We start from the raw sequence: 20,000 nt of genomic DNA, 5'->3' as shown, positions 1-20,000 counted from the left end.
ATGGAGATTTATACGATCACTGTGCCTCTCTTATACCTATAATATTCATATTCAGTTACGCTTGAGTCGCTTCTAAGGTAACCACATGACGGTGTCCACAGAGTTCTAAACTAAATGTGATCAATCAAAAGTCCAGAAAGTTTTCAACCATTTTCAGACGCAAAATGCTTCAAGAACCAGTTCCAAGTGGTCAAACTCTTACTAGTCGCCAATTGCAGTTATTATACACCTACAAGAAGACAAAATCAAGTGGGGTTCGTTCACTTTTCTCGTATGCTTCCTCACACATATGTCACCATCAATACCAACTAAGGAACATAGACAACACCCAACATGCCATTACCTAAGTCCAGCAGATGTAAATATGACAGTAAAAGAAAAAAAAAAACTTGTATATATATATCTGACCTTAACTAGAGTGTCCGTCCTAGAGATCTTAGTACCAGTCTCAGAAGGCCAAGATCTGTCGGGTAAGGTGAAAGGCACGGTACCTAAACTCTTTCCTGATGTGTGTGTGTTGACGGAAAACAAGCAGTACGGGTATGCGCACGTCAGCCTAGTTTTACCAGCAACGGTGACCGTATACGTTAGATTATATCATCCTTGGCTTCTTATGGTTAAGGTATAATGAAAAATCGTTTTACTTAAATGTATAGAGTCCCCATGCTGGAAATCACTGTTTGTCGAGGGGGTGGTAACAGTCTTGTGTTGCCATTTGAGACCGAGGTGAGCTGGGGGTTAGCCGCTGGCCTCGACGCGCTCTTCCGTTCAGCAAGACCTACATGACCGTCGCTAACCCACTCTCACATAGGGAAAAACATCAGCTTTTTAGCGATGCACTGTTCTACTCCGGGACAGCCCGAACAACAATATCTAAAACGATGGGCATTACAGAGAAAGACATACTGGATGCACGAGACAGCCAAGCAAATGCTGCACTAGTTAGTGCACATACAGTCGCGTTAAGTATATTCAACCCCCAGGCATTATACTCGTCTAGGATGTACGGTGCACTCGCGACTTCCAGATTAATCATAGATCTGTGAAGATAGAGCAAGACAAGCCTACAAGGCGGCAGGTTTACTTTGGAAACGATGAGCGTTCACCGACTGATAAGACACACGTGTTGTCGCCGCAGACTGGTTAGGGGAGGGGCAGGTGGCGCCTGCCTTTCCACCAACAGACCACAGTCACGCCACCCACCAGCGCCACGCCCCCACCCGCTCTCCATCACCCGAACGAGACAATGATCTTATGGTTACGTACTTGTATCCAATTATATATATATATATATACATATATATATATATATATATATATATATATATATATATATATATATATATCCCAGAGTAGAATAAATCATCCATCTTTAAATACCACTATTTGACTTGGAATTTTCTACATTTGAGAAGCAATCGTATTTTCACCTCTGTAATGTAATTAACAGCCTCAGCGTTGTATTGATTTCTTTTAGGTTTACCCTGGCGCATGGAAAGAAACATCATTGATTTTGCTTCCGAGGAGCTGCTGGATTACTGTACACGCCTACTCCTGTGGGCGGTGGATCAAAAGACAGGGTGCACGAAAGTCCCAAGAACACAGGAATTTTTAAACAGGTAGCCGCTGCGGTTGACTGATGTGTAGCGTGTGTTTATGTATTTTCCAAGCAAAAAAAAAAAATATGTAAGTAATGGTCCAATTATACAGTACAGGTCGTCTTCCACATGAAATTTCAGGTTTTCCTATTTGCCTGCAACATATCACGTTCACATCACGGCATGCAGTGTTGCAGTCTAAAAATATCAGGGAAAGGACTGAAAACCTTACGCCCACAGGGTATTCGACCAGACGTATCTAAAAAGTCAACGCACTGAGGAAAATGCAAAACCGAATCACATGTTTATTAATGATAGACTTCAAGCTGTAACACATAACTATTTTGACGTAAACATATTCTTTTATTGAGGCACTAATCACAGACACTTGTTCATTTCAGATACAGCCTGATGGGAAAATGGTAATCACTTGTCTTTTATAAGTTTTGAAAGATCTGACTCTTTATGGAGGACAGACTGAAGGGGTCGAGAAAATACACGGAGTTCCACATTCTTGGGTGGCTAGGCAGAACGTCTAACCTCGACATGCCAACGCTCACAAAACCTTGTGGCTTGGTCGGTGTTACTCAAGTCCGAAAAAAAAAATGGAGGTACAAAATTCTAAGGAAAAACGAAGACGGTGGTAAAAGGACCAGTAAGTGTGGTCCAATATCACTGAAATGTTGGATGTGGTAATGTGAAGGATGAAGGTCAGCGGGTGAATGTAACGTGTCGTGACCCTGATAAGTGGACGGCTTTAACTGTGTCTGGCTACCCTTGAGCTGTGGACATCATACCCTATGTCGGTCAAGTATACCTCATTATACTCATGTTGCCACGTTCGACAAGAGCTGTGCTACCCACAGTACACACGGTGCATCTAAAGGTCCAACCAACAAAGTAGGCAAAAGCACCTAAAAAAAAAAAGTCTAGGGATTATATTATCTTCCGAGCTCTCTTACTCCCCAGCAACAAGACGATAACCTTACCTCTTATCAACAATGCAGGATAAATGCGTGTAATGATACATGGAAGCTGCTCTCCATGATAAGGAAGGCCTACAAGCCAGGCAACCTTATGAAGTCCCAGTTGAGGGTGGGGGAAGATGACACGACCAGCGGTGACAGCACCCCGTACCCTGCGACCCTCACAGCCTAACCCTATCACTTAGTCCCAGCCGTTACGATCAAGTCCATTTCCATACATTGACCAGAGACGGGTAACAGAAACAAATGATCCGAGTATGCTTCTTCTCCATTCTTCCCAGCCTGGCTTGGTTCTACTTTAAAGGATTAGGGAGACATAAACCAGAACAGGTTCCGGAGAGAGAGAGTGTAGCAAGATACTACGGTAGTGAAGCGGCAAGCTGTAAGGGTGTTAACATTGGTATATCGAGGCGTTCGTCACCAGTCGTTTTATCCATCCCTGTATTTCATTAGCACAAGGGACTGCACATTTTTCTAACAGCGACACGGTAGTGCAGAAATACATTAAATGGAACCTACGAAAAGTAACACCAGCGAGTCTTACATAATGCTATGACAACAACACCGCGCCACTGGTTCAGGACGCACCATGTGAAGCCCCTCGGTAACAATCACGCTGCTCCACACGAACTACGGAGGCTGCCATTGACAGAGAAAGACGTCGTAAAGGACAAGTGATCAGGGACAAGCAATCAGCGAGGTGTGCTGGACCGCCGCCACCCACACACTTGACAACGACTGATGACATCGGCGGCGTAAATCCTGATTAACCGGGCGGACATCAAGGAAATGCTGTGGATTTCTTTGGTGTTGGAGAAGCATGATCACACTATGTCTTTTGTCAGAAAATTATCGGGAATAACTTGCATACCTAGTCATAGAAGGACAACTTTTTCATTAAACTTTCAAGGAAAACAAAGTTAATCACAATCATGGAATTCCTCTACATCGCATTTTGTCAAATTTAACACAACTTCAAAATAATAGGTCCATCCTGATATGATGTATAAACCTGTTCAACAGCAGACACATGCCAGACTCGCCTAACATCTCGCCAACCAACCAGCTCACCTCACTCGCAGCAATGCATACCAGATTCTGACACTACAGCAGGGGACCTGAGGATTTCTCAAAAGCTTTAGAAAAGTGGTTTATCAGTTCCCACTACAATCACATAGTCGTTCATCTACTTGGCTAGTGCCTAGCTTCACCAGTAATCCCATAGTAAGACCGACCACCCTTTCTCATCCACATTCACTGACTATGGACTTTCGCTCAAGCCAGATTGGGTATAAAGCGTACATTGACCTCCCTAACTCCCCTCCGCTCTCTATCTCTCCCTCCTCCTCACCACTCGTTCTGAACTGCGATATGATCATCCCTTCCCGTAAACACTTGCTGTGGTACATGTGCCTCCACTATTCTACTGTTAATGACAGAAAATCATCCCAAGGTTAGATTAGATATATTTCTTTTTGATAACTCTGAGATTATTTCAATTACACTGACTTCCTACGAAAGTATGATATAGGCCATCAGGCACCAACGTGACTATGGGTCTACGAAAATAGCTGGACTATGTACTAAGTGATAGGCGTGTGGAGGAGAGACTTTGGATGTAAAAAAAAAAAGATGAAAGAAGCAGCTGGTGGGATGTCTGACCGCTTCTTGATGGGAGCAAGAGTGGAGGTTTGTAGGGCCTTTGGAAAGAAAATGATGGTACAGGTGGAAAGAGGGTTGTGAAACTGACAGACTGGAAAAGGGAATTGTGTGAGAAGATATCGGGGGACTGGGTGAGAGTTACACTGATACACACACCACATAGACCTAAAGTCCAAGCTAGGTGGTCTGCCTGAATGCTGCTAAAAAAAGAAATAAAATGCATTCTTAAAGGCAGTAGAAGAAAATGATAGTAAAGCAAAGGCTTTCTCCCGAACCTACACTCTCTTCAGCAACATTAGCGGACGGAAAACGAGCAGAAATAATACATTACAGAATCAATATGCCTAAAAGAAATTTGAATTTGTACAAGAAAGTCAGAAGGTAGAATGAACGTGAATATATCATGCATCCATTCCCAACGACATGCATCCGTTCACTTTTTAGTTGTAAAACACACAACTAAGCATAAACTTTTGAGTTCCAGCCACGCGATTCACCATGTCTATATTACTCCTGCAGTGGAATGATGAAACGGAAATTCTTTCTTGCTCCCTCAAAGCAAGCGACACGGGTTAATCAATGTGGTATGTTACCGCAGCATGGCCAGGGCGAGAGCGGTGGATGTGAAGGTAGCAAAGTATACCACTACGTACGTAATGATGACCGATGAAAACAATTATTCAGTACCGGAATGATAACTGATAATCAAGTCCAGTTTAGAATATGTCAAGTGTTGCTCTGAACAACTTGTTCTTGAAGCTTATTCCACGCGTCAATAATGTCGGTGAAAAGATATTGCGTGCAATCCAGATTAACACGGCGAACTCTTAAGTCTTAGTATTTTTCCTTTCGCTGGTAGTGCTGGCGCGACTGTAAAGAATGTTTCAATATCGACGTTGTTGAATCCTTCGAGTATTCTAAAACATCTTATCAATTTGCCTCGAAGCCGCCTCTTGCTTAGACGAAATTCAATTTTCGCAATCTGTCCTCATACAGTTTGTTATGCAAGGAAAGAATCAATTTAGTTGCTCTTCACTGCACTGCTTCCAATATAACAGTATCCCTGCTGAAGTGGGAGGCCCAGAACTGCCCTGCATATTCGAGGTGGGGTTGAATAAGACTTAGTTATGGACTTATAGGAAATACAACGTCCTTGGTTTTGTATGTAAATCTGTTAAGAAACCTCAAAATCCTATTTGCTTTCTTGGCAGCTTCATTAACGTGCTAGGTGAATTTGAAGTTGTTGGAGGCAGTAACCCATAAGCAGGCTTCGTTACAATGACAGGAGAATTTAAAGTTATTGGAGGCAGTGACCCTTAACTTCCTCACACTAGGGCTGTCCTATATAACTTGTGGCGCATCAGTTCATGATAATATTTTTGTTGTTGATGAGGTTTCCTAATTGCAACAACTGACACTGATCGATGTTAAATAGCATTTGCCATATTCCAGCAATATTATCAAGATCCTCTTGTAATCTTAACCTATCTTCATTAAATATGACACTGCCGATCTTTGTATCTTCGGCCTTATATCAGTATTATCATTAATGTAGGTGATGAAAATTACAGGCCCAATAAAGGACCACAAACGTTCCCCCCCTACGAGATGATGCACGCGACTAGGCTTCTATCCAGTTTCCTATGCAACCAGTAATCTCCAGGGGTGGTCAGATTTCAAACATCAGTTATACGTGGGGGATACTGTCCAATGTTTATGGGAAGCCCAGGGGCTGAGAGACTATTGACAAACTTCTGGGAGAATATAAAAAAAAATGAAGGAAATGAATAATGTAAGAAGGACAAGATATCAAATGGGAGCATCAATGAAGGGAGCAAATGGCCGAGTGGTGACGAACAAAGAAGAGGTAAAAATCAGAAATTACTTTGAAGGACTGTTGAATGTTTTAAGTGAAAGGGTGGGTGATGTTTAGTGTACGTGACGTAGTGACTTGTGCAAATGGTTTGGTAAAAGGAGGTGAAAAGAGTTACGTATGGTGAAGTTTGGCAAAGCAGCTGGAAGGGATGGGATTACAGTTGAATTTCTCAAGAAAGGGAGCGACAGGTTTGTTATTTGGTTAATAAGGATATTCACTGTATGTATAGATCACAGTGAGGTGCCTGAGAATTGGAGGAATGCCTGTATACTGCCACAAGGCAAGTGGGATAAGAGTGTATGGTCGAATTACAGAGGTATATGACTGTTGAGTATACCAGATAACTTGTATGGGAGAGTGATGACCGAGAGGGTGGTGGCATGGACAGAGTAACAAACTGGGAAGGAACAATATGGCTTCAAGTGTGGATGTGTGGATCGGGCGTGTTTTGCTCTTAGGAGTTTGTGTAAAATATACTAAAGAGGGTAGCGTTTTCCAAGAAGCATTCAGTACTCTGCTGAAAGCGAAGGTCAGAGTTGGTAAGAGATGATTTGTGGAAGGTGAGGGAGGAAAGCTCTGAGAAGCGCAGTGTAGTTCTTATAGCGTATGTACAAGTAGTTAGATGGTGTACATAAGTGGGCGACGGTTTCTTTATATTACAATACATGACAGCGGAAGAGTGGATATGAGTAAACGAGTATATACTTCACATCAATTACGAGAATATTTTCCGAGTAATACTGATATACGTTCATGCTCCCTGTCATGAACCAAATGCCCAGGAACTGCTCGCCTTTATGTAGGACAGTAGTAGACTTATCATCACAATGGTCTGCTAAGGCGGAGGACCACAGACAACACCTGCACAGGCGACAGCCCACCAAGACAGACATCTACCATTGAAACTTAGCTCTAATTTGGCTCAGACGTTTCACCTCAAATCTTAAATATTTCCCATGTTACTCGAGACCTGATATCGTCTGATGATGGGCTGAAGACTGCAGGGAACGGCCTACTTTCCCTACAAGGTTGTGCAACTGAGAAGAGCTGAAGGTGTTATACATATCCGGGTGAATCACGCAACATTTGATGTGGCTACTAATTGTGATTATCGTTTGTGTGTTATGGGCAGAGAGTTTTACAATCGTAATGCCCCAACTCCTTACCTTATATACACATCCTACAGCGTTACTCCTATGTATGCACACACACATTCTAGCCATTGCCAGGTACATTTCATCAACCAGCTGGTCGAACTGAGGACTTGGCTGCCACGATCAGGATTCGAATCTATGAGGACTTGATCTCAGTTCGCCAGTGTAGGGTAACTGTCACTACTACTAACCGTTACACCACGGAAAGGTTTTCACATTGTTTCCGAGAGAGAGCTTCTTAAAGTTCCAAGAGCTATCTCATTTGACTGGAGAAGCGAGATGATCCCACGATCTTTGTCCAGTTCACTCGTTCCTGTTAAGGGTAAGTGACTGCTTTGAAAGAGGTCTTGGCTGAGGGCCTATCGTTACAACTATTTTCATCCCGTTCTCTGCTGATAGTACGTCTTCCGCTTCTATGTACTGCAGAATGTTCTCTATTATCAATGAAACTGTTGAGATTCGGGACATGAATTATCATTCGCGAATTTCCGTTGTCTTGAACTAAGGCACTGACTGTTTCCCGTAATTAATGGACCTATTGACTGAATGTTGACTCTTGCTTCTAACATAACTGTAAAATTCCTTATGGTTTCTTTTGCTATTTTCAGGAATATAAGCTTGATATTAACGTTTATTTTGTCGTATCAGTCTATTTCTCTACGCAAATTTACGTTACGTATTCTATCAATGTGATTACTGATTTCTTCTATGAATCACTCTCTTCTTTCCCTGTTTCAAGAAGAGAGGTTGACTATGATGATATGTCACAAGTGAAGGGGACAAGAAGGGGAGACCAAACTGAAGATGGAAGGATGGAGTGAAAAGATTTCGAGTGTTTGGGGGCCTGGACATGGAAGGTGAGAGGGGTGCACAGGATGGAGTGAACTGGAGCAATGTGGTATACACGGGGCGACGTGCTGTTAACAGACTGTACTAGAGCATATTGAAGCAACGGGTAGATCACGGAAGGGTCTGTGGGGCTAAAGTTTCGGTACATAACAACTAAAAAATACATGCCAGTACATTTGGTCCTTTTCTCCGTCTTTTCTTGGCGTAACTTCAACCACGCAGGAAACGGAGAACAAGTATGAAAGAAATGAAATGATTTTCTATCATTATCATCATCATTGTTATCAGTTTAATTTTCATTACTCATCTACTGATAACCTTATCACCTCTATTATGAGGGTTCTTAAAGTTTCGAGGGTGCATTCTTTACAGGAGCCGGGAGCAGACTCCTTTGGAGCAGAAGGGATCTTTGAGAAGACTGCGAATTCCCTTCTGTCCGTAGACGATGATACTGCATCGCCTCGCTGTGTAATCGATTACTTACACCAGGCAGAGTCCAGTACAAACGGTGTTACATTATATGCACGTATTCCGTAAGGTTATATATATATATATATATATATATATATATATATATATATATATATATATATATATATATATATATATTATATATATATATATATATATATATATATATATATATATATATATATATATGGATTAAGAATACTTCCCACGTATTCCCTGCGTGTCGTAGAAGGCGACTAAAAGGGGAGGGAGCGGGGGCTGGAAATCCTCCCCTCTCTTTTTTTTTTTTTTTTCCAAAAGAAGGAACAGAGGGGACCAGGTGAGGATATTCCAAAAAAACGCCCAGTCCTCTGTTCTTAACGCTACCTTGCTAACGCGGGAAATGGCGAATAGTTTAAAAGAAAAGATATATACATATATATATATATATATATATATATATATATATATATATATATATATATATATATATATATATATATATATATAAAGTGCTACGTGAAAAAAAATTCAGGTAAGCAAATGGTAGTGATGCCACTCATTTCAACTGCCATTTACATAGCTCCCAACATCTCATCAAGTACGGCGTCTCTTAATGATGTTCTCAACAGGTCACCTACAGCCTCTCCTTCCTGGCATTTGGAACCGACGATTTTCAAGCTGAACAATGTTTACCTTAAGCTCGTTGACCGCACCGAAAAATCACACGAGCCAAACTGGGCTTTTTATGGCGTCAACAGCAAGTGATGCGAGGTGTAGGGAGGGAGGCAGGCAGTAACTATGACCAGAGATTATCAAGTCATGGATATACGAATGTCTGAGTAACAAAGTCCTGTTGGCTCAGTGTGGTCGGTTGGGCATTAGGCCTAAAGGTCTGCCTAAGGCAGACCTTAGGCAGACTCCACTTTTCATGGTATAACTTCCAGATGGCTAGGCTTGAACACATGGATCTTATGCTCGACAATTATTACACCATATACATACATATATATATATATATATATATATATATATATATATATATATATATATATATATATATATATATACATAGTGTGTGTGTGTGTGTGTGTTCTGATTTCATCTTTCTCCTATAGCCTGACGCAGGCGCACCCCAACACTACACCCTCCACAGTCCTGGTTTAGTCATTATATTTTGTTTCGCTGTCCTTCCCTCCCTGAACCTGTTCTTCGCGCACTATTATATATATTTCACTGAGGAATCCCTTCCGCTGCTCATCAGTATGCTGCCACAGTCACCCTTGACCAGTGGCCCTGTCCCTCCTAATCAGATGGAGCCACATATCCATCACAAAAACACACTGGCCATCACCAAGCGCTGTTCGCGCTGGCTGGATAGCAACTGGCGTCGTTTTTCAGTGTAGGTCAATGTCTTATCTCGGGTTTGTGCCACACCCCAGTATATCAAGCATTGTAGGAAGGAGCTTAAAAATGATAAGCTCCAGTGAACATAAACGCAACTTTGACGACCATTATACGATATTCAAAACGACACCGAAAGTTACGTGGCGTCGCAGTTCAAGGTTGGGTGCTTAGAACATGGAGACATAAACACCGTGACGTACGGTGTAGCCTCTTGACAAGTTGGGTTGGATACTACAAGCAGTTGGGTCGGCTATCGTAATACAAACTCCAGACAATGGCTGAGAGACGTCTTACACAACGGGCATTGCGATACGCTATCGCCCCTGATTACTCCACACACCACAGTCAGGCGATGGGTAAGGTCACACCCCAAAACGAACGTATATCATATTTATATCATGATCTATCAAATGAATATATTCACTCCTACATCCCCAGCAGTCGATATATGAGCGGGACAAAATCAAGGCAACGATGGAGTACGGTTTAGCAGGCAAAATTTCACGTAACTTGTTCGCAGGCGAGCAATACTTTTTCTTTTTTTTCATTTTCTTCAACGTGATGCGGCCACTTTGGCGTTAATCAAAACAAAATTCTTATGACTGTTGACAATAAACGAATCTTAAGATGTAAAGACGTCATTATATGTAGGTTTTCTGACATATCAAATGCATAAAAAAAAAAAAATCGTAGTTTCAAGGAACTGTTGAGTGTTTTTGTCAAATATGACTGATTTATATATAAATATGGAAGAAGGTAATCGTTCAAATATAGTGTTTTTCAGTTACATACATCTTGTTTAACATCGTTTTTGTCAAGTTTCACCCAGACTCGTACTTAAGTTGGCTTTCAGAAGCTGGGATCAGTTTCTTCAAAGGACATACGTCAGTTTACATTATAGTGCGACTCAATCTTCGACCTTATAGATAAAACTGAACATTAGATAAAATCGATTATGGAACATGTCTCATGTATGTCTTCTCAAGGTGGCTCTCTTCAACAGTAAATCCCAGTGGGGAAAGCAAAACACATCGCCTTGGATCAAATCGTTTCGGTTCGAATCCTGGTCGCAGCCTCCGGTCCACAGTCCACCCAGCTGTTCATCCTCCCCTAGGGAATGGTCCATAAAATGGATACCTGACATTGGCTTGTGTGTGTGTGTGTGTGTGTTAATAAATATCCAGGAATACTGAAATGGTACATACATTATCTTGACCAAGACAAAGCCTTATCTAAATTAACTTTACCAGGCATAAAAGTGTATGTTAGGAATTCCCCATCGTGCTTTATAGAGCAATAACTTCTTAATTTGATATTCTTTAGCACGTACCTTCATCCTTCCTATTCCAATAGCTCCGCCTGTCAAGTTCTATCCCTGGGGATGGGGAGAAAGAATACTTCCCACATATTCCCTGCGTGTCGCAGAAGGCGACTAAAGTGAGCGGGAGTGGGGGGAGCTGGAAACCTTCCCCTCCTTGTATTACAATTTCTAAAAGGGGAAACTGAAGGAGTCAAAGAGAGAAATGCTCATCCTCCTTGATGGCACAGATCGACGTGTCTGAATGTGTATGGATGTAACAAAGATGAGAAGAATGGAGAGATAGGTAATATGTTTGAGGAAAGAAAACTGTATGTTCTGACTCTGAATGAAACGAAGCTCAAGGGTAAAGGAGAAAAATGGTTTGGAAAAGTCTAAGGAGTAATGTTAGGGGTTGGTGAGAGGACAAGAGCTAAGGAAAGAGTAGCACTACTCCTGAAGCAGGAGTTGTGGGAGTGTGTGATAGTGCAAGAAAGTAAATTCTACATGATGTAGGTAAAACTGAGAGTGGATGGAGGGAGAGATGGGTGATTATTAGTGCTTATGCACCTGATCATGAGACAAGTGTTTTGGGAGCAGCTGAGTGAGTGTGTCAGCAGCTATGATGCACGAGCCCGGGTATTAGTGATGAGTGATATAATGTGAAGGTGAGTAATGTGGCAGTTGAGGGTAAGATTGGTGTACATGGGTTATTCAGTGTTGTGAATGGAAATGGTGAAGAGCTTGTGGATTTGTGTGCTGATAAAAGACTGGTGATTGGGAATACCTGGTATAAAAAGAGATATACATAAGTATACGTATGTGAGTAGGAGAGATGATCAAAGGGCATTATTGGATTACGTGTGAATTGATAGGCATGCAAAAGAGAGACTTTTGGGTGTTAATGTGCTGAAAGCGGCAGCTGGAGAGATTTCTGATCACTATCTTGTGGAGGCGAAGGTGAAGATTTGTAGAGGTTTTCTAAAAAGAGGAGAAACGTTAAGGAAAGAGAGTGGTGAAAGTGAGCGCGCTTGGAAAGGACACTTGTGTCAGAAAGTACCAGGAGAGATTGAGTGTAGAATGGCAAAAGGTTAGAGTAAATGACGTGAGGGGAGTGGGTGAGGAATGGGATGTATTTTGGGAAACAGTGATGGCATGTGCAAAAGATGCATGCGGCATGAGAAAGGTGGGAGGTGGACAGATCAGAAAGGGTAGTGATTGGTGGGTCAAAGAAGTAAAGTTATTAGTGAAAGAGAAAAGAGAGGCGTTTGGACGATACTTGCAAGGAAGGAATGCAAATGACTGGGAGAGGAAGGTGCAAGGGTTGAAAAAGAGGGCAAATGAGAGCTGGGGTGAGAGAGTATCATCAAACTTTAGGGAGAATAAAAAGATGTTTTCGAAGGAGGTGAATAACGTTCGTAAGACAAGAAAACACAATAGGAACATCAGTGAAGGGAGAACTAATCACAGGAAGTGATGAAGTGAGAAGGAGATGGAGTGAGTATTTTAAAGGCTTGTTGAATATGTTTGATTTTAGCGTTGCAGATGAAGGGTGTTTTAGTCGGAGTGGTGTGCGAAGCGAGAGGGTCAAGGAGAATGGTTTGGGTAAGAAAGAAGAGGTAGTGAAAACTTTGCAGATGAAATCCAGCAAGGCGGTGGTTTTGGATGATATTGCATTTGAATTTATTAAAAAAGGGGGTGACTCCGTTGTTGACTGGTTGGTAAGGATGTTCAATGTATGTATGGATTATGGTGAAGTGCCTAAGGTTTGGTGGAATGCATACATAGTACCACTGGACAAAGGCAAAAGGGATAAAGGTGAGTGTTCAAACTACAGAGGCATAAGTATGTTGAGTATTCCAGGGAAACTATACGAGAGGACATTGCTTGAGAGGGTGAAGGCATGTACAGATCATAAAATTGGAGAAGAGCAGTGTGGTTTCAGAAGTGGTGGATGATGTGTTGAAAAGGTGTTTGCGTTGAAGAATGTGCGTGAGAAATACTTGGGAAAAGATGGATTTGTATGTAGTATTTGTGAATCTGGAGAAGTCATATGATAGGGTTGATAGAGATGCTTTGTGGAAGGTCTTAAGAGTATATGGTGTGGATAGAAAGCTGCTAAAGGCAGTGAAAAGTTTTTACCAAGGATGTAAGGCAATGTGTACAAGTAGGAAGAGAGGAGAGCGACTGGTTCCCAGTGAAGGTCGGTCTGCAGCAGGGGTGTGTGATGTTCCCATGGTTATATAATTTGCTTATGGATGGGGTGGGTAGCGAGGTAAATGCAAATTTTGGAGAGCGGGACGAGTATGCAGTCTGTTGGAGATGAGAGGGCCTGGGAAGTGAGCCAGTTCGCCGATGATACAGCTCTGGTGGCTGATTCGAGTGAGATACTGCATAAGATGGTGACTGAGTTTGGAAGAGTGTATGAAAGGAGAAAGTTTTGAGTGACTGTATATAACAACAAGGTTATCAGGTTCAGGTGTGTTGAGGAACAAGTTAATTGAAAGGTAAGTTTGAATGGATAAAAAATTGGAGAAAATGGAGTGTTTTAGATATCTAAGAGTGGACTTAGCAACCAACGGAACCATGGAGGCGGAAGTAAGTCACAGAGTGGGGGAGGGGGCGAAGGTTTTGGGAGCGATGAATGTGTGGAAGGAGAGAACGTAATCGGGGAGAGCAAAAATGGGTATGCTTGAAGGAATAATAGTTCCAACAATATTGCGATGCATGTGCTATATGTAGGGTTGTACGGAGGAGGGAGGATGTGTTTGAATGAAATGTTTGAGGACAATATGTGTTGTGAGGTGGTTTGATCGAGCAAGTAATGAAAGGGTAAGAGAGGTGTGTGGAAATAAAGAGTGTGGTACAGAGAGCAGAAGAGGGTGTATTGAAATGGTCTGGTCACATGGAGAGAATGTGAGGAAAAATTGACAAAGAGGGTATATGTGTCAGAGGTGGAGGGAACGAGAAGTAGGAGTGGAAACCAAATAGGAGGTGGAGGGATGGAGTGAAAAAGATTTTGAGCGATCGAGGCCTGAACATATACAAGGGTGAAAGGCGTGCAAGGAATAGAGTAAATTGGAACGATGTGGTATACCAGGGTCGACGTGCTGTCAACGGATTGAACCATGGCATGTGAAGCGTCCGGGGTAAACCATGGAAAGCGTTGTGGGGCCTGGATTTGGAGAGGGAGCTGTGGTTTCGGTGCATTACACATGACAGCTAGAGACTGAGTGTGAACGAATGTGGCCTTGTCTTTTCGTAGCGCTACCTCGCGCGCACGCGGGGGAGGGGGGTGACATTTCATGTGTGGCGGGGGTGGCGGCGGGAATGGATGGAGGCAGCATGTATGAATATGTACATGTGTATGTCTGTGTATGTATATGTATGTATACGTAGAAATGTATAGGTATGTATATGTACGTGTGTGGGCGTTTATGTTTACACATGTGTATGTGGGTGGGTTGGGCCATTCTTTCGTCTGTTTCCATGCGCTACTGTGGCTGAGTGCCCAAAGTTAGCACACCTTAAATTATGTAACATACCGGTCTCCGATACACAATTCTGAAGAGAAAGTAGCTTATGGCGATACATCTCCACGGTGAAAGTACTTGAGAGTGTACGATATGAGACTGGCTCTTTGAACACCAACAATACGACGGCACTGCATTATAACAACCACTTACAACCACAGAAAGCCACAATCCATATTTAACTTTTGCACACTGAAAATGAAACTTGAAACGGGGCTTTGCTAATCCTCGCAAGAACTTTCTTGAAACTTGACTTTGGGGTTGGTGACGTACTTAATATCAACTAGGAAGAAAAACTTTATTCAAAGATGGGGTAAAGTTATTTACTATGACTCACACTCCACCTGCAGCCATCACTTTCTAGAATGTAAGGTTACGTAGGCTGGATAATTTTTTTTTTTCTAATTTCTTTTCATATCTAGCGGTACGTAAGGATCCAGAAACAACCTAAAACTGATAATGAAATAACCTTGCATAATATAACCGAACATTTAAAAAAAAAAAAGATGTTCCGCTAATGATTTTCGTCGATACTGATTCTATCTTGTTTTCGCCGCAACCCTAAAGGAACGAATCACTATCTTCTCATAGCTCTTAAACCCTGATGTTTCACAATATGCCACCATAGGACATACTATCCTAATAAATGACACCTGCAAATGACGGATATCTATCATAACTGGCTGAGAAAGCCTTCATCTATTCGAAATAGCAGTAGTTTTTTCATGAGACATTATTTGTCAACATAATGAAGTATCTACAAGACACCGAAGGTGCGAACCATATAGCTGTTAAACTTGGCATTTCGAAAAAAAAAAAAAAGCGACTCGTATAAAGCTGCAGCTGTCCCTCCTCCCAACAACCACAGTTTAGGATTTTAAGGTAAGGTTGGCACAAACCTTGATGTAACTAGTTTTCCTTAAATTCCAGCACACAGTTGTGTAATTTGAGTAAGAAAGAATGCCTACGTTCTACCCGAAAAATTAAGGTTTTGAGCTAATCTAATCTCTTTAATCTACTGTTTCTGAGCTTATCTCAATAATCTACTAAAGCCTAGCCACTACCTCAATAATCTACTAAAAAGTCAAAGCGAAGTATGGCTCACATCATGACAGCTTGTTATACCTTGCTTAGGAACTTTACATTACCTGGTATGGCCTAACTTTGCTGAGCTGCGCCTAGCCTTATCTAAGCTATCTATCTACTCGCTCACTTACCCTGTTCATGACACCATACCCAAGACTTTCTCTTCTGTTACCATGCAAGTTAACTGGTGTCATGCTTAGGCGTCCTATAAGCATCGAAATAATACCTTCACATCATCTAAATATGCATCAAAATCATCCAAGAAATATTTCCAAAAGGTGGACATATAAATTCATCAAACGGCCTGGTAGTGAAGGCATGTTTAAAGGAGAACGAAGCCGAGGTCGAACAGACTACAGTTGATAAGACCTACATTTCCAGTTATTACATTACCTGCTACAATGCCTTTCAATCCAATATTGCCCCCTCCAGCTGGTGCAGCAGCACCCGTCTGTGCCATCCATGGCCGCAAAAAGGGCGACCTAAATGCAGGAGAGGGACAATCCATTCTCAGCTCTTTTATCGACTCCTCTACCGTTCACTTCAACCAACACACAACCAGCTGAGCGTCTCAGCTGATTCCTCACGTAGGTGTGTCCACGCTGCCAGACCTCTCCACAGTTATCGTATTTTCTGTGTTTCGTCTTTTGCCGTACATATTGTACTCATTAACTAGCTGTTACCTAACTCTAAAAAGCCAATATCTATCAAGGTTGAAATATATTATGTTTAACTTATATATGATGCTATTTCAAAGGAATTATAGGATACTTTAAATACTCAGACTGTATCTAGCGACAGCTGGCATAAGCTCCTTTAATGTTATCTAACAATCGTTAGTTTCTAAATATCTGTTTATTTCATTGTGTGATTTTCGTAACTCTTATGTTATAACAAATTGATCTATATATAACATTATGAATAATATTTTGCAGAATGTATAACAATATTATCTTTAATTTGTGAATCACCGTACACTTGGCAGGTAGCAACTATACTTCTGCTAACCTACTAGAAAGACGAAAGTAGATGTTAGTGTTGATTAAAGATGTCAATGCTATTTCGCCAGAGTCAATTTAAGGTCTAAGAGAAAAAAAAAATTATGATAACTCTGTATATACACAACACTTCCATGACATATTTAACTAAAGGAATACAGTTTCTGCATCACGCGTTATGACGTAATTAGGTTCTGTCTTCCACAGACCAATCAGATGGAAGTCACCCCGGTGGTCTGTATTACTGTTATCAATATACTAATTCGTTAAATACTCGTAGAATGATAATACGAATATACAATTTATAAAAGTAGGTTGGTGATCCCCATATATTCACTATCAAGGTAAGTATATTACAAGCTGCCAGCACTCGCATGTATGGACATGAGTAATATATTTCGATTTACAGAGGTGAACACAGAGCTCAATTCATTATGTAAAACCCATATTACGAGATGGATTGAATGAGATTAATGTGTGTGTGTGTGTGTGTGTGTGTGTGTGTGTGTGTTCCCCGACTACGCCAGCTCCAGTTTACCCCGCGAGCGAAAAGTTACCTTTGGTGGAGCTGTACACAATCTCGTCAAATAAGTACTCACTTACAAAGAGCCCATGATATCTCTGCAGCTGGAAATAGCACAACCATGGACTTACAAGAACTCCTAGAAAAGGATCCTGTGGTAGCTATAGATACATAGATAACGACTGTCTCCCGCGTTAGCGAGGTAGCGCAAGGAAACAGACGAAAGGATGGCCCACCCACATATACATGTATATACATGCACGTCCAGACAAGCACATATACATACCTATACATCTCAACGTATACATATATATACACACACAGACATATACATTTATACACATGTACATAATTCATACTGTCTGCAATTATTAATTTCCGTCGCCACCCCCCCCCCTCCCCCCGGATGCGCGCGAGGTAGCGCTAGAAAAAGACAAAGGCCAAATTCGTTCACACTCAGTCTCTAGCTGTCATGTATAATGCACTGAAACCGCAGCTCCCTTTCCACATCCAGGCCCCACAAAACTTTCCCTGGTTTACCCCAGACGCTTCACATGCCCTGGTTCAATCCATTGACAGCACGTCGACCCAGGTATACCACATCGTTCCAATTCACTCTATTCCTTGCACGCCTTCCACTCTCCTGCATGTTCAGGTCCCGATCACTCAAAATCTTTTTTACTCCATCTTTCCACCTCCAGTTTGTTCTCCCACTTCTCCTCGTTCCCTCCACCTCTGACACATATATCTTCTTGGTCAATCTTTCCTCACTCATTCTCTCCATGTGACCAAACCATTTCAACACACCCTCTTCTGCTCTTTCAACCACACTCTTTTTATTACCACACATCTCTCTTACCCTTTCATTACTTACTCGATCAAACCACCTCACACCAAATATTGTCCTCAAACATCTCATTTCCAGCACAGCCACCCTCCTCCGCACAACTCTATAGCCCACACCTCGCAACCATATAACATTGTCGGAACCACTATTCCTTCAAACATACCCATTTTTGCTTTCCAAGATAACGTTCTCGAGTTCCACACATTTTTCAATGCTCCCAAAACTTTCGCCCCCTACCCCACTCTATGATTCACCTCCGCTTATATATATATATATATATATATATATATATATATATATATTGGAAAGGATCACAATATATATATATATATATATATATATATATATATATATATATATATATATATATATATATATATATATATATATATTCCTATGAGTCCACGGGGAAAATGAAACACGAAAAGTTCCCAAGTGCATTTTCGTGTAATAATCACATCATCAGGTGAGATATAAGAAAGAAATGTAAGTCAGTTGATATACAACGAAGAGACGTAGCTAGGACGCCATTTAGTAAACAAGTGATCAAGATATTCCTATGAGTCCACGGGGAAAATGAAACACGAAAAGTTCCCAAGTGCACTTTCGTGTAATAATCACATCATCAGGGGAGACACAAGAGAGAAATATAACAGTCAGTTGATATACATCGAAGAGACGAAGCTAGGACGCCATTTGGTAAACATGTGAATGTCCAAAACATACAACGAGCGTTCATAAACTTATCATTTTACAAATCTTATCAACAATAAAGTTATCTAATTTGTATAGACCATCACTAATATTAAGATTATAATTCTTTGTGGATTTAATAATAGAAGATTCATTGATATTTCTCTTGGTAATAGAGTTAGAGTTAATAACTGAGATGGCGTTACTCCACTCAATACAATGATCATAGTTTTTAACATGATTAAACAAGGCATTTGATTCTTGTCACGTTCTTATACTATATTCATGTTGCTTAAGTCTAACAGAAAGATCCTTACCTGTCTGACCAACATAAAATTTATCACAGTTTCCACAAGGCACTTTATATATGCATCCAAGAGAATTTTCTGGTGAATTCCTGATTAAGATATTCTTTATAGTATTATTGTTGCTAAAGGCAACATTTACATTAAAGGATCTAAGCAACATGGGAAGCAAAGTGAAATTATTATCAAAAGGGAGAACTAAAAGATTCTTGGTGTCAATGGGAGGTTTGGGCTCAACTCTATAAAATGATTTCTTTGCTAACTTAAGGAATTTATCAATGAAAGATCTAGGGTAATTTAACTTAGATCCAATAGAATATATCTTCTCAAACTCATCATCAATAAATTCTGGACAGCAAATACGTAATGCCCTAAGGAACATAGATTAAAATGATGATAATCTAATTCTGTCACGTTGAGATGAGTAATAATGGATATATGAGCATACATTGGTGGGTTTTCTGTATATGCTAAACTTAAACTTGTTTCCTTGTCTATGGATCATGCAAATGGTAACATACCATTATTTTCATTTTCTATAGTAAATTTGATGGAAGGTACTAGATTGTTAAGTAAGGGGAGAAATATTTGTAAATTTTCATTTGTTGGCCAAACACAAAGAACATCATTTACATACCTAAACCAAATTGCATTAGAAGGTAAGATATCCTTTAGTAATTTTGTTTCAAAAAATTCCACATAAAGAGTACTTAGTACAGGTGAAAGAGGGTTACCC

At 40.9% G+C, this 20,000-nt stretch overlaps 1 protein-coding gene across 1 annotated transcript in view; it reads right to left on the bottom strand.

The window, feature by feature from the left end:
• sea (mitochondrial citrate transporter scheggia) overlaps window positions 1-16,468 on the bottom strand; it is a 103,569-nt gene extending 87,101 nt beyond the window's left edge. The window contains exon 1 of the mRNA XM_071692526.1: window positions 16,292-16,468. Coding sequence (XP_071548627.1) covers window positions 16,292-16,406 — 115 coding nt within the window. The 5' untranslated portion in view covers window positions 16,407-16,468. The remainder of the gene's footprint in view (window positions 1-16,291) is intronic.
• Between the last annotated feature and the right edge of the window lie 3,532 nt (window positions 16,469-20,000).

This window comes from Panulirus ornatus, chromosome 53 (genome assembly GCF_036320965.1).
Source record: "Panulirus ornatus isolate Po-2019 chromosome 53, ASM3632096v1, whole genome shotgun sequence".
Classification (NCBI taxonomy): Eukaryota; Metazoa; Arthropoda; class Malacostraca; order Decapoda; family Palinuridae; genus Panulirus; species Panulirus ornatus.
Note: the sequence above shows the minus strand (reverse complement) of the source record. Positions and strands in the feature narration are given on the sequence as shown.